General features: G+C 36.6%; 1 protein-coding gene across 1 annotated transcript in view; it reads left to right on the top strand.

Annotated features, from left to right (window-relative positions):
* The window catches only part of tafa4b (TAFA chemokine like family member 4b), a 62,840-nt gene that overhangs the window by 43,667 nt on the left and 2,892 nt on the right, over positions 1-16,281 (top strand). The window contains exon 5 of the mRNA XM_084395582.1: positions 11,700-11,824. Coding sequence (XP_084251708.1) covers positions 11,700-11,824 — 125 coding nt within the window. The remainder of the gene's footprint in view (positions 1-11,699; positions 11,825-16,281) is intronic.

Genomic DNA, 16,281 nt, shown 5'->3' with positions numbered 1-16,281 from the left:
TTATCACAAAAACAAAAACATGTAAGAATCATGAACTTTTGATGATCACAAAGCTTATTTTCCGCAACATTCCAAAAATCTTATTGAGATTTTGTCGAGGGAGTCATTTTGTCGTGCTAACTTTTGGGTTGGCCTTCAAAAATATGTCATTACTGCAGCGCTCTATGATGATGGTTTTCAAACAGGTCCCCATGCCATTGGTTGGACAAACAGATTGCCCTGCCTCAAATGTACACTATTGCTTAAGTCAGTGTTGTTGTGTCGGGATGCTGACTTACTGTAAAAAGAGCAATGTTTTGATAATTTTGTTTGAATCAATCTACAAATGGCTTACAGTATAGGCTTACAGTTGACTATAAACAGATGAAACTCTTTACAAATGAAAATCTATTTCGTCAAATTTAAAATGTATATGCACACATAGAAGTTGAAATGCCACTAAACTGATTGTTTTCATCTGTTATCTCTCATATGCGTCATTTTGACAAGACAGTATCACTTTCTCAAGATGTTCATCCCATCTTGCTCTCTGCTTTTCCTTCTCGCCAATTTTTTTCAATCTGTCTCTTTTCTCCCATTCCAACATTCCTGGCTGACATCTTTTCCTGCAGTTTCCTGCAGCCACCACATGATGTCAGACGTATTTCAATCACAGCCCATTTATACCTCAGAAATGGGAGTAGCAAAAACAATTTCTGTATCCTGGATAGTCTCTCACATTTGTAGCTATCTAAATCCAACAAGGCACTATACAGGAAATCAAAGCTTAAATTAGTGCCTTCATATCCTCAGATAGGGCTTTCATGACTGGAAATAGAAGGACCATCAGTGTCTTGCAGTTGTCCCTGCCACTTCAGCACTAAAAGCGAGAAAAATCCTTCCAAGTACGTGGGCTTTGGCCAAACTCCATCCAGTTAAATGCCTAAATGGTGGAGTGAGAGATTTGGTGAGGAAAAGCTTAAAAGAGGTTCAGACAAAGGTGTCCGCAACTGCAAATCTAAAGCCATTTAACTCCTGCAAAGCTTTTGCAGCTCAGCTGGCCTTTTTCTTGGTGGAAGTTTCAAACCCTCAGACCAAAACACCTGCTCTATCATGTGCTGTAAAATATTGAATAATTTTCACCAGAGTCTTCAAAGTCTTTTTCTTTTTTAACAAATAGTCAGTTTGAGGATCTTAACCTTAAGATCTCAGTAAGATTCTTTAATGTTTTCGGAAGAAGTCTCTTACCAAGGCTGCATTTATTTGAGCAAAAATACAACTTCAAATACTTGTTTGCTATTTTAATATACTTTAAAATGTAATTTATTTGTAATTCATAATTATTATTTGTTCCTCAAGAAAGATTTATTATTATTACTAATGTTGAAAACAGTTGTGCTGCTTAATCTTTTTAAGAATTTTAAGAAAGTTCAAAAGAACAGGATTTATTTGAAATATAATTTATACATCTATATCTATATCTATATCTATATCTATATCTATATCTATATCTATATATATATATATTGAAGACTTAAGATGCAAAAGCCTCTGAGTCCGTCTTGCGTTTTTACATTAACATTTTTATCAGGTTCCTATAGGTTTCTACCTAAATACCGACGTTTCAGAATGGGCTGAGGCTGGGATTTAGTGAGTTTGAAGTGAAAATATTTGATGAATGTACAGTATACTATGTGCGGAGAGCATTCACTCAATATTATTATCTCATTTTTGACATATGGCTTTTAGGGGCTTTTGCATTAGAGGTCTTCATATATATTCACACATGTGTGTGTGAGTCTTTACTGTCATAATAAATTAAATGCTATCTTTTTTAATAAAAGTATTCATTTATTTTAAAAAGCAATGGGCTGCGTTTCCCGATAACGTTGTCTCTTAGCGCGCTACGAAGACTCTTAAGGTGTAACTTAACTAAAGGTATACCATTTCTAGGCGTGTTCCCCGAACCACAACTTAGGAAGCTGCTTAAGATATACCTTCTTACGCGCGACGTTACCGGGTGCTGTCCGTGGCGATGGTGCTGAATTGGTTGATATCGATGGCTCGAGAATCAATTATTCTCTTGTGCAGGGGCTGCTTCAATGCGTTATGCGAGAAAGCGGTGTTCTTTATAAAAGAAGCACTTCAGAAATAGTTGAAATTGCATTTATTATGACTCATGGGATATTATAAAAAAAAAAAAATCCAAACTGTAATAGCCTAGCCTACATATTTTAAAATTGCAAGATTATATTGCTGCCATAATAACCATTTCAAAACCTCTTTCCCATTTTTGTTCGCTGAGGTGGAGCTGCGATGAAATATTGTTCTTGTAAATACTTTCCAGCATTTCAGTAATAAAAGTGTACATCTTACGTACGGTGCTCGGCAACGATCAAAAAGGATTTAAACAGTGAATTTTGAATCTCTTCTTGTAAACTCAGAGATATGGATTCAGACGGCAATGACCACACGACCTGTTTATCAAAAAAACAGTAGGTAGGCTGATTTGGCCAGGGATTTTTACACGGGTTGGGTGAGAAAAAACACTGATAATTATGGATTCGGACCGCAATAAAATCTACGACTTACCCCTGTAAATGTTTAAAATAGGGTACCGTACGAGCCCATGAGAAACAATTAGCGTCCGAATAGGACTTAACTGACAGTATGCTTTCACTGGCCTTTGAAAGCGCTCCGCAGACGGCGCCGTCTTTTAGAACAACTATTCGCTGTATCGCTGCCATAGTTTGAGCAAACTCCCCACCACAATCATTCCCTTTAAATAGACTATTAAGCCTTTAATGGTTTGCCAGCTGATGTACCTTTGGATACTTTAATTAAAAATCTAACAACAATCAGTGTAATGACAATTTTATTCTTTGCATGAAAACACTTGAATTCGCCTAATTGAACACTGTCTGGTGTATTAAAACTTCAGAATTATATTCGTGTAGACCTGCAGCAGTGATAAGGTAAAGCTAAGAGTGGTCCAGACCAACCTTCCAAACGTATGACTTACAGAAGGTATACTTAACTAAGAACGTTTCGGGAAACGCGTATTAACGACAAGGTACAGCTTAAGGTGTAACTTAAGAACGACGTAGCGTTAAGGTTTCGGGAAACACAACCCTGAACAGTAGTGTGTATTCTAGGACCAAATGTTGGTTTGTCGTTGCTACTAAATTTGTATTTCCCATTAATTAAAGAAAACTATTTGTTTGATCATTTTTCTTATAATAACTTGGGTAACATGTAAGACAAGCCAAAATAACCATTTTAAAGGGGGAAACACATATTTTGTGTTTAAAACTACTACCTTTAATGCTAGGATAATATAATTTAATTTTAAACATGGGGTTTGTGCCTCAAATGCTTCAATAAGGAATGTGAGCCACCAAAGTATAGCTTATTTATGACCGGTGTCATGAAATGAAGACAGATTTACCATTAGCATATGTTTACATTAGAACTGTTATAAGAAGGAAGATGTGTGTTAAATGTGAATTTAAAGCATGCTGGGAGCTTTCCACAGGAAGCGGACCCCCATGACCAAAATTTATCATAACAACACTTGTTTTTGGATGCTAACTCAAATAATACACTCATATTGTTTGTTTAGTCTCATGCCACACTCACGCACACAAATTATGGAGAGCTCTCGACGATAATGAAAACATCCTTTCATAAGGTTGCCATTATACCTAATAATGGCCACATTAATGCTAATTATGCTCCCACCAATTCTCTGAACCACTGCAATCAGACATTTATAATGTGGGCTTCACACACACACACACGCACACGCACACACACACACAGTACAGTAGTTACTATAAGTCACTGCGTTTGCAACTGCTAATTTTGTTGGTTTACGAACAGCATCATTTGACTATAGGCTTCCTATCAAATCAACACACACACACGCTGTACAAACCCCTGCTTTCATGTCTTCACTCGATGTAAGGCGTTCACTCATGATGCTTGAGAGGATTTGCGCGTGTTCTTTTGCATAATTCCTTTTAAAGCTCATTTTGGCTGTGTATATCCTCTCTCCTTCTATTGTTGGGGACAATGGGCTACTGAGCGGCTTTCTTTTGGTCGCACTCATCTCAATGAGCCTCATTTGAACAGGCTATTGATTGGCTTCTCAGAACTGGATTTGGAGTAAACTGGGCTTGTTTGGAAGTGACACGGGAGAGCTTGGACTGCTCAGGGGACTTGAAAAGCAGAGTAGCAAGGGTGTTTTCAAATGTATTGTGTTGGTAAGATTTTTTTTTATTTGGGTTTGATACTAAATGGTAGGTGTGTAATTCTTTCAAAGCTAAAAGTTACAGCAGTTTTTTTATTTTTTTATTGCCTACAAAGTGGTACTTGAGGTCCACACAGTTTCACCATTCACTCATATACAGAATCTTCAGACCAAGTCTGAAAAACTACAAGCACATTATAAGCTTTACACTTAGTTTGCAATTGTAAAACAAAGCTTTTACAAACATTAGACACACCATTCAAAACTAACAGCTCTTGTGTTTCATTCGGGAAACACTGGCATTTAAATGGCACACTCATTTACTGATGACCTACACCCTATGATAAACTGTGAAAACACATACATAATTTGAGCTGCGTTTCCCGATAACGTTGTCTCTAAGCGCGCTACAAAGACTCATAAGGAATAACTTAACTAAAGGTTTACCATTTCGAACCATACCTTAGGAAGCTGCTTAAGATATACCTTCTTACGCGCGACATTACCGGGTGCTGATGGTGCTGAATTGGTTGTTATCGATGGCTCGAGAATCAATTATTCTCTTGTGCAGGGGCTGCTTCAATGCGTTATGTGAAAAAGCGGTGTTCTTTATAAATGAAGCACTTCAGAAATAGTTGAAATTGCATTTATTAGGACTCATGGGATATTATAAAAAATATTCCAAACTATACTAGCCTATAATAGCCTAACCTACATATTTTAAAATTGTATAATATATTGCTGCCATAATAACCATTTAAAATTTTTACGTAATTTTTCCCATTCTCTTTCCCATTTTTGTTCGCTGAGGTGGAGCTGCGATCAAGTTCTTGTAAATACTTTCCAGCATTTCAGTAATAAAAGTGTACATCTTACGTACGGTGCTCGGCAATGATCAAAAAGGATTTAAACAGTGAATTCTGAATCTCTTCTTGTAAACTCAGAGATGTGGATTCAGACGGCAATTGAATTACCACACGACCTGTTTGTCAAAAAAACTGTAGGTATTAATTTGGCCAGGGATTTTTACACGGGTTGGGTGAGAAAAAACACTGACAATTATGGATTCCGACGGCATTAAATCACCGACTTACCCCTGTAAATGTTTAAAATAGGGTACCGTACGATAGCCTGGCAATACCAGACTCTGCTACTTCGCTTTGCTTCGTAGAGAGAGTCTGGAGTTCCGTAATAGAAAAACGTTTTCTTTACCGCCTGGGGGCGCTAGTCTGAAGTTTAAAATCATTGGTTACCCGTAAGCCAATCACATAACGTTTGGTTATGGCGTGTGTTATGCGCATGCTCAGCCGCATCTAACTTCCACTGTAAACACATGTATGATGCGAAAACAAAACCATAGAGCGAAATACCGGAGTGAACATGGCTGTGAACGACTTTGGCAGATTATGTGAAGTAAATCTACACATCCACGGTACAATCAGCGTCTACGTCACGGCTCTCAGCCCGCCCTCTGTTCATTGATTGGCCGGCTGTTTTCAGGCCGAAGGAAAACGGAAAGCTATGACGCGGTCTCAGACTGAGTACAGAAGTGAAATGAAATTGAGCGGAAGTACGAAGTCTGGCGTAGTCAGTCTAACCGTACGAGCCCATGAGAAACAATTAGCGTCCGAATAGGACTTAACTGACAGTATGCTTTCACTGGCCTTTGAAAGCACTCCGCAGACGGCGCCGTCTTTTAGAACAACTATTCGCTGTATCGCTGCCATAGTTTGAGCAAACTCTCCACCACAATCATTCTCTTTAAATAGACTATTAAAGGTGCTCTAAGCGATGCCGGGAGTCGTAACTTCTTGTTGACATTCGAATTGTTGTCAAACAAAACGGAGGCTAGCTAGACCCTCCCTCCTCATCATCCCGTCTCCTCCCTCCTCCCCTCCCTTCCGGCATAAAGGAAAGTCAAAGTAGTCACTACAAACAAAGTTAAGTTTTACTGATTCTTCATTCAATGTGTAATGTCACCAAGTTAGATAAATGCTTTTATATATTGCAGAACAGAATGCAGAAAAAGAGAAACATTATCTTAAAATCGCTTCGCCACCTGAGGTTATAACTATAGCTCCCATCCAAGGACGCAATAATAGCAAGATAACGTTAGCTTCGCGTTTCCCAGTGAGCATAAACAACGGCGGCGTCTAGTCAAAGTTGTCAACAGCCTATAAATGAACATTTAAATTCATAACAAACAGTGGGTGAAAACAATCATTCACACAAATTGTGGCCCTACTGTGAATTTGCTTGATCATTTACAATAGAGATTGATCGCTAGCTGCTAGAAACATATATGTTGTATTCACCAAAGTTAACGCTGACTGCATAGTTCTAGCTAATTACTTTCTTGTGTTGGTTTGGCGAACATGAACGTCAGTTTAGAAAGAAATATGGATTTACCCATCAGTTCTGCAAAAACAGAGCAACTGAATGTCGGATTGGTATCCCTTTTGCCGGCGGAGTTCTCGCCACCTTTCAAAGGTTTTTCCGATGTAAATTCAGTATTCCGCACGTTCCTTATCCTTGTCCCTCTTTGCAATTTGTTCATTGGAACGTCGTCTCTTTGGTCGTGTGTTGGCCATAATTCAAACTTCCCTCTTCATGCTTCTCTCTCCTCCACACGCTCCACACCCACTTCACGTGCACGCTCACTAACCCCCCAAACCCCACCCTCAAATATTTCTTGTCGGTTATTGGCTGGAACACTGTTTGTTGTGTTTCATGGTGCGGGTGAGCCCAGTTTGTTTTTGTTGCCGTTTGTGGAGCCTGTGGTGTCTAGAGAGGCCGCATTTTTTTACAGTGTGTTCAGGGGACAGGCAGCTAGCGGATAGTGAGGAAATGTTTGCTGTATGTGACAAAAAAATTTTTGGCCTAAAAAACGCGTGGCATCGCTTAGAGCACCTTTAAGCCTTTAATGGTTTGCCAGCTGATGTACCTTTGGATAATTTAATTAAAAATCTAACAACAATCAGTGTAATGACAATTTGATTCTTTGCATGAAAACACTTGAATTCACCTAATTGAACACTGTCTGGGTGTATTAAAACTTCAGAATTATATTCGTGTAGACCTGCAGCAGTGATAAGGTAAAGCTAAGAGTGGTCCAGACCTACCTTCCAAACGTATGACTTACAGAAGGTATACTTAACTAAGAAAGTTTCGGGAAACACGTATTAACGATAAGGTACAGCTTAAGAACGACGTAGCGTTAAGAAGGTTTCGGGAAACGCAACCCAGATCACTTAGAAATCAAAACTCAATGTTTTCAGGAAGAAATAAATTATTTTTACCCTCTTGCATTTCTGTTTATCATGCAAATATACCTAATTTGATCACTTAGGAATCTAAACTCAATGTTTTGAGAAATAAATACATTTTTGACCCTTGCATGTCTGGTCATTTTGTAAATATATAGCCTACTGAATATACATACAAGTCAAGTCACCTCTATTTCTCTAGCACTTTATACAATACAGATTGTTTACAGTTTTTTTCAGCTGCTTACACACAAAATCCTTACTTGTTACACAATTTCTGAAACCTGACACTCAAACACCTGAACCACATCTGCTAAACAGAAATAGGGGTACAGTAGGAGTCCATTTCTGTCCCCCAAGGTACAATCTACACTAACGTACCCCATAGGGCTTATTATTGGACCTCAAGGTGCATATATGTACCTTTTTGAGGGTCAAAAAGCATTAAAAGGTACATATATGTACTGTTTCTTTTAAAGGTTAAGGTACAATATTGTACCCTTGAGGGTACAGCCCCAGTGACAAGCCATTGTACCCCTAAAAGTACAATTATGTACTTTATTTTCTGAGAGTGCATACACTTATTCTCGGCCTTCGACTCAGTTTTCAATTTCATAAAACACTTTTTGCAAACCACAACACACAATTCTCTATGTAACACAAAAATCAAACAGGAAGTATCTTGATTTCCTTTTTCAAACGCAACCTATCAAAATGCCACACTAATTCATCAGTGCCTCACACTAACTCCTCACATGTGCAAACACTTTACTTAAAACCAACCAATCATGGCTTTAGAATAGGCCTATAAATAGGCCAACGGTCAAATTATAGGTATTTCGGACTGTGTAATACTGTATTCACAACCAGGAATGCTTACAGTAAAAAAATAAATAAAATAGTTTGGTTGCAATCTTGCTTTCGTGTTTACTGTAAATTTTTCAACACCTCTCTGCCAATTACTTTCAATCTTTTACAGAAATGCACATAGGAGCTCATGAAACAAGAGCTTTAGGTTTTGAATAACTGTGTATGATACATCCAAAATATAATATTATGGCAAAGGTGTTTGCAACATAAGACAAATGTTTGCTTTTGAGATGTGTTTGTGATTTTTTTAATGCAGTGCTTCATTTTTGATGTGAGGCATTTACCATTTTGTGTGTGAAATTCTTGGATTTGTGTGTAAATTTGTGGGGAAAAAAAGTCAACGGTTTGAAAATGTGAAAATGTAATGGTTCTCTGATGTTGGTTAATGGTGACAGAGATACAGATAAACATAAAGTGTTTACTCTTTTTTTTGTGTCTTTTATTGTTTTTTATATTAAAGTTATAAAAAAAAATTAATTACTTTTTATCAACTCACAACCTCCCTGCAGTTCCTTTGCAAACCCTTGTTTGGGAAACTGTGTGAAGACTATTCAAGTCAAGTCATTTGTGAATTGGTTTTCTCTAAAAACTGAGAACGCTGTCACTGTAACACTGGCTCAAGCGATGGCATGCATTTTGAGCGAGATCACTTTTCGGTCGACCAATAGCGGACAAGTTGTCAAAACAGTTATTATTCACATGGTGCCAATCATGTATATTCGAGAATATATCATTGTGTAGTGATGCTGGAGAATCTGTTTCCAATGTAGCACTATTCAGAGAGAATAAAGGAGCATGACTTCCTGCGCTATGACACATAAAGGTGGTAGCAAAAAGGAAGCTGTTTCACTCTTCTGATCTTCTGGTGTTAATAACGATTCATCCACCCAGTGCTTCAGCAGCAGGCGCCTGTTTGAGAGCAAATTCTAGTTATTTCTTGATCTTTCATATATTTTCCTCTGTATTTCTCAGTTGGGAAGTGGATGAGGTCTGTATTAGTATAATTATTAGTTGTTATGTTTCACATTGCAGGACAATCCTACCCGAAATTTTACATTATTAAGGGCCATTTACAACAAGGATGATAAATAACGATAGAGCATTAATAATCATTTAATATGAGAATAGCAAAGTCCGCAACACAACTAAAACTATAAGGAATGAAATAGCTGGGATCACTTTCAGAAGAATTTCCCCCCAGCTGATGAACAATAAAAAAGTTATGACAACATGTTTTTACTTTGGATTAACTCATTAAAATAAGTTAAGCCATATACAAGATTCAACATTTTTTTTAAAAGTCAGTTGTAATTTAATGTAATGTAAGTTGAAATGAATTAACCCTCTGGGCTTCTTCGGTCAAAAATGACCGAAAACGTATACATTTTGAATTTTTAAAAAAGTTTGCTTCATCGGAATGGGATGACACTTGGTGACTTTTGTTGTATTAGCTATGTGAACACACAAAAACATCATGGACATGATTCGGATATGTTAAAGGGTCGTAAAAAAAATAGTCACACTTAGCTTCCTCCCGGTCAAAAATGACCGACATAGGGAATGAATGGGAAATACGAAAAAATACGAAAACTCAGAGAAACTTTTGGTGGTACAAACTACAAATCAGCCACTGTGCAGAAAAAAAGTGCACAGCAATGAAGGGGTGACACTCTAAAACATCAAGAGTGCAAATAAGACACCCTCCCCCCCCCCCACACACACACCCACACACACAAACACACACAGAGAGAAATGAACTGGTAAGACTGAAACAGCAAATTTTGCTCCAAACTATATAAAAATTATATACTCATAATAACTCCAAAACTATAGCAAGGAGAGTCAAAAGGTAGGTATCGTTTGAAAGAACTCTTTTTAAATTTTTTGAAAATATAAATTACATTACATTTGGACATTGTCCTGCAGAGAAACTGCGGATAAAAGACAATATATATATATAATTTTTATTATGATTTTGCATATCTTTCTTATTTGTCATGGAATAACTCAGGAAGGAAATAAGGTAGGAGGAAAATTCTTTTTTAGTGAAGTCCCCCTACATGTTAGCTGCATCTGGATTAAAAAAAAAATAAAAATTTGGACAAAGGAATCAAAAGTTACAGCATTTGTAAAAGAGATAGCCTTTTTGTACAGTCTTTGACACCCCCTCATGGGCAATTTTTTTTCCATGAAGAATATCTTGTCATAAAAGCAATAGATTATGTTAATTTTGGGCTCATTTTAATTGTAATAATATGCTGTAAAAAATGAAGTGCCATTTTCAATGATCTGTGAATGTTTCATGAGCTGTATGATGTTTTTGACACATTGCAGTACATTATTTTATAGATTATGAAAAAAAAGAAATTATATTTATCAGCAAATAACTCAGCAATACTTGAGTTTTTCAAAGTGGATACATTCACTGTAAAGTTCAGACTCTAAGCTTTCAAATGACATCAACTTTGTGTTAATCAAGGCAAGATTTTTGAAAAATATGGTAATGAATATTTTCACAGCTAGGTGGCGCCTGCTGGCGGTACACTCGGTTTTAGAGGGATTACTCAGCACTCTTTAGGAGTTAATAAATGTAATTAGATGCATTAAAAAGCTGAGATCCTAAGCTTTAAAATTATATATAATTTGTGCGGTTCCATTCAGTGGTTGCTTAGTAATTAATTTTTTTCTTTCCGAATGGGAATAAAAATAAAAAAATAAATAAAAAAGCTATAGGCAGCCTATAGGCGGTTATAGGACATGACACATATTTATATATTTTAAAGCCACTAGATGGCGCTCTTCTCACTTGAATTTTTTTTTTAGGCCTGCACTCTATTTTGATGTGAAATGTTGCATTTATTAAAAAAAATAAAAAAAATAATAATAATTATATATATATATATATATATATATATATATATATATATATTAATTCTAATGGAAAAAATAGCTCATAAAAATTATATAATTAATGCAAAGTATCATAAAAAACTCTAAAAATTCTAAATAATAATCAGAAAATATTATAGAACAAAAATATATTTGATTGGTTATCCTGGGAAAAAATAAAGTTAAATTTTAAGGCTTCGTCCGTTTTTGACCGGGAGGAAGCTAAGTGTGACCCATTTACGAAGAAGCCCAGAAGGGTTAAACATCCAAGTTAATTGTACTTAAAAATGTAAGGCAGTGTGGGTTGGCAAAATTGTCATTGTAGATAAAAATGAGAGAAAATGGATATTCAGGGATGCATACTGTACAGTAGGAGATACTCTGAAAATAAGTAGTAACAATATGAGTAGTTCAACCGATAATTTTCCCCATCTCTCTTACAGCTTCCATCGTGCTGCAGAAGTGGTGGTGCCAAATGCACCCATGTATGGACGGCGAGGAGTGTAAAGTTCTTCCAGACCTGACTGGTTGGTCCTGCAGCACCGGTAACAAAGTCAAAACCACCAAGGTGAATGAGCCAGAGTTGCATTATGCTGATGTGGTTTATTGGGGCCTTGAGGAAATCAGGACCACACTGATTAAAGGGATAGTTCACCCAAAAATACAAATTCTGTCATTATTTACTGATCTGAAAAAGGTCATAAAGGCATCGTAAAATGAATCCATATGAATCAAGCCTAGAAGTGAGAAGCTCTAATCCTTTTATATAATGAATTTAATTTAAGCTTTTATTCATGTATAAATGCACATACATTGAGCACATACTTGTCTGTATAATTTTTTTTGGAAGCCAGCTTTATTGATATTTGCGGGCACCATATCTTTGCATACATTATTTCTTTATGCCTTTTTGAACTCTTTTCGTATGTTGTGCAGTTCGCAAATAGCTTGGCTCCGCCCTCCTACGTACTTCCGCTCAATTTCATTTTCCTTCAGTAACTCTGTCTGGGATTGTGGTGTATTCTTTGGTTTTCTCCAATCAATTTTTAACCGGTCCAATCAGCGAACAGAGGGAGTGGCTGAGAACGATGACGTTGAGGTTGTGCGCTAGTTTGAGTTGACATATACGTCACGACCAGAGGTGGGAGTAAGTCACACATGTGCAAGTCACAAGCAAGTCTCAAGTCTTTAACCTTCAAGTCTCAAGCAAGTCCAAGTCAATTTTGCGAAAAGCAAGTCAAGTCAAGTCAAGTCACTGCTTTATGTCAAGCAAGTCAAGTCAAGTCGTAGCTTGGGTCACAAGTCACTGGCAAGTCATACACACGTTTGATGATTTCACTGAATTTATATATTAAAATAAGTTAAAACTACAGAAGTTGTGGACTATGGTTTTATTTGCAACATTTTTTTTTTAAATATGCATTTCCACATACAGCTGAGTGATTACTACAATAAAAATCGAAAAAATAAAAAATAAATAAAATTTCAAACTATATAGCCTAAAATGTAAATGTAACTGAAATTAGGCCAACATTAAATCATGAAAAAAATAAATATGCCTCAAACATTGCAGAAGACCATTAAAAGGTATTTAAACAATTCACAAAAAGTATAATGGTTCCTATGCCACCAAATGGCATTCTTCAAACTGGCATCCCCTTTATATAAGTTATATATTTTTAAATATGAAGTTAAATCCGCCTAGGCTAATTATAAAAATAACTCATACTAGGGCAATTTTTCCACCACAATTTGAATTTTGGGTGCATATTAATTCTGCTGGCATTTTGCCCCCAACCCCCTGATAACATCTAACCCCTGCTTTAAGAGAAACATAAAACACGACTATGTTTTCTATGTTGTTTTTTGTCATTGGAAAGAACAATATATTTGGCTTTAAAGCATGATTCGAAAGAAATGTGGCAAATGTTATACAAAACATATGCCATCATTAATTATCATTTGAATATTGACAACATTAAGCTGTATACATTTGAAAACATAATTGTGTATAAAGAGGCATGCTGTTTTGACCAATATTCTCTCTAGATTTAAAGATTTAGTTTTAAAGAAAGTCAAATTAACAAACAGGTTAAACAAGCCATAGCTTACTTTTAGACGTGGTGAATGAAGTTCGACTGTTCGAGCTTGTGATGGTCGTCCGATATCCCTTGCCAGTTATTATGCGTACAGCAAATCTTCTTGTATGAATATGGTAAATTTTAGTTTTTATATCCAAAAAGAAACGATGCTGGGAGATGTTTTTGTATTTAGCGCGCTGCCGCGCTCACCGCGATGTTTTTTTTTTCAGGGCTTGTGCAGCGTCACGCAATCGCGCAGAATCTGATGACTGGCGTCAATGGTTCCGTTGCTTTCATTTTGTTCATCAATTGATGTTGCGATGATTTATATAAAAATGTATATCAAGTCATTCTCGAGTCATACAGTTCAAGTCAAGTCAAGTCTCGAGTCATTGGATCTCAAGTCAAAGTCAAGTCGAGTCATTTTCTTTATTTAGTCAAGTCTCAAGTCCTTAATTTTGCGACTCGAGTCTGACTCGAGTCAAGTCATGTGACTCGAGTCCCCCATCTCTGGTCACGACCAAACATTAGCAATTGGTTATGGCAGATCCAGAGTGACTCTGGTCAGATCCAATAGTTTTAAACTTCAACAGAGTTACCCGCCTACAAGGAAGTTAACGCTTGTCAATGGAGAGAGGCCAGACTCTCTGTACAAATGAAATGTACGAGAGTCGGGTAGAACCAGGCTAGTTCACAAATGCTTGTATTACTGATTTTTGTTCACCTGGTTCTGAATGTGCCATTGTTTTTCTATGTAAACTTGCGCTAGATGGACGTCTTTAACTGTTGCGCTCACGTCTCACGTCTTTTGCAGCATCTCGCACATTACACGCCGTTCTACATGGCGCTTAAGGTAAAAAAAGTTAAACTTTAAAAAAACAGATCTCTAGACCTGCATCTTGTGTTTTTAACCGAAAAAAATTTGCTCTCTACTCTGTTTTGCCGCAATGATAGTTTGACAGGTCTTGCAGATGTTGTCCTTGTTCTGTGATTTCTTCTTTAATGTCGTAAAGGTAAACACGCTCTGTTCAGTTCTCATGCTAGATTTAGGCTCGCTGCATTCAGATTGGCGTAAAAATTGTCCTTTCTGCGGTTTAGGAATCTTGCATTCTCACATTGTGATTTTATTACGATTTCAATTAAACACACAGCCCTTCTCGTAAGTTTTGGTTACCTGGACTTTCAATGGAGGGACAGAAATCTCTCAAGTTTCGTTGAAAATATCTGTGTTTCGAAGATTAAGGCACTACAGGTGAATAGGGTAACATTTTTAACTAGCAGATATCACCATGAAACTTTCCCAGTTGATTATCTACATTAAGATGAGAAAAAAAATGTATTACAAGTTTTCTGTAATTTAATGTTTAAATATGCAAATTAGGCAATATCTAATTAAATATGCGCTAATTTGCGTTTTTTTTAAATCTGAGTATTAGATAAAGCCAGGTTAAAAATGATTTTTTAATTGTGTTCACATATTAGATGGGAAAAGAATTACAGAGGGATTTATGGATATCTACTTTTGTTATCCTGTAAATCAGAAAAAAATGTCAATAGCCTTAAAAAAAAAAATCGCCATGTTTTTGGGAATTAAATGTTATATAAATCATAGGAATAATATATTTACAAATCCTTCTGTAAATGTCTTCATAATATAACTAGGTACAAGACTGGAAAGTTTGGTGTATAGGTGCTACTGACTTGGAGTATGAGAGAAAAGTCATTTTGAGAAAACGGGCTTTAAAGATTTATCATCAGCCAATGAGATTGTGCATTCAGCCCTTTTACTTTCATGATTGGTTGCTGATAAAAAGGAAATTACCATATTTGGATCCGACAGGATTGTAACACAAGAGAGAGAGCTTCCTAACAGTGCATGTGATGACAGGCTGACGGCAGAGATGGCGGAGCAGCATGTTGATTTAGAACGCAAACTTTTGTTGAATTTATGAGAAATCTACAGACGCAAACAGACAAAGTGTAATAAAATAAAGACCTAAATGTGTATTTCGGATTTTTTTTTCACCACAAGTCTGAAAGAAGACATGTTATTGAAGACAAATATCCAAAAATCTCAAAATTGACCAGTAAAAAAACAAAACAATGTTTTTGCCTGCCGTGTCTCGCCTTAATCAAAGTCTTGGTTTGGAACGACATGAGGGTGAACAAATTATGATAGAATTTGAATGTTTAGGTAAACTATCCTTTTCAACGCTGGTTACATTCTGACATTTGCAGACCCAGTTTGGCACCGAAAGTGTCTTTTGACCATGGTAAGAGGGGCATCTGAGAACATTTTGCCATAAAAGTACCTTTTAAACAGACCTTTCTAAGAGCTACTATATATGCCATCAAAACACTCCCCGGGAGTATTCTCAGAAGGCGTTTCTTTGAGGAGCCCTTCTCCCAAAGCTTTTTTCTCAGGCAAACCGTTCTTCAAAGCAGCATTTTGTCGAGGCCTTACTTTTGTAGGAGGGTTCTCTGAAGCGAGAGCATGAAGAGTACAAGAAGTGGTATGTTATGAGATAAAATTGTCATATTTAAGATATGTAAAACAATAAAACATACCTTTTCGAATGTTCAATTGTTTTATGGGCACAATATTGACTTCTCAAAAAGCACTGTTTTACTGAAAGTTATAGGCTGACACATCACTCAAACTTTCTAAAAGAGACTTATTAAAGAATGAGCAAAGCTTGGAGATAAATAAACTTTTAGAGTGACTCCACAGAATTTGTGGCTCAGAGAATAAATCCCTGAAGACTTCAGTAGCACAGAGAAAACGTTCAAAGGACAAAGGAGAATTTTTTAAAAACGAGCCTAGACAAACATGCAGGGACAACATTGTTGGTCCATGCTAGCTTTGACTTGAAAAAGGCAAATTGACTACATTTTGTGCACCAGGTCATCTTCATATCTAAACCCATGGTTCAACGCGTTCAAA

Source organism: Rutilus rutilus (assembly GCF_951802725.1).
Source record: "Rutilus rutilus genome assembly, chromosome: 22".
NCBI lineage: Eukaryota > Metazoa > Chordata > Actinopteri > Cypriniformes > Leuciscidae > Rutilus > Rutilus rutilus.
The sequence above is the reverse complement of the archived record's forward strand: the minus strand, read 5'-3'. Positions and strand labels throughout refer to the sequence as shown.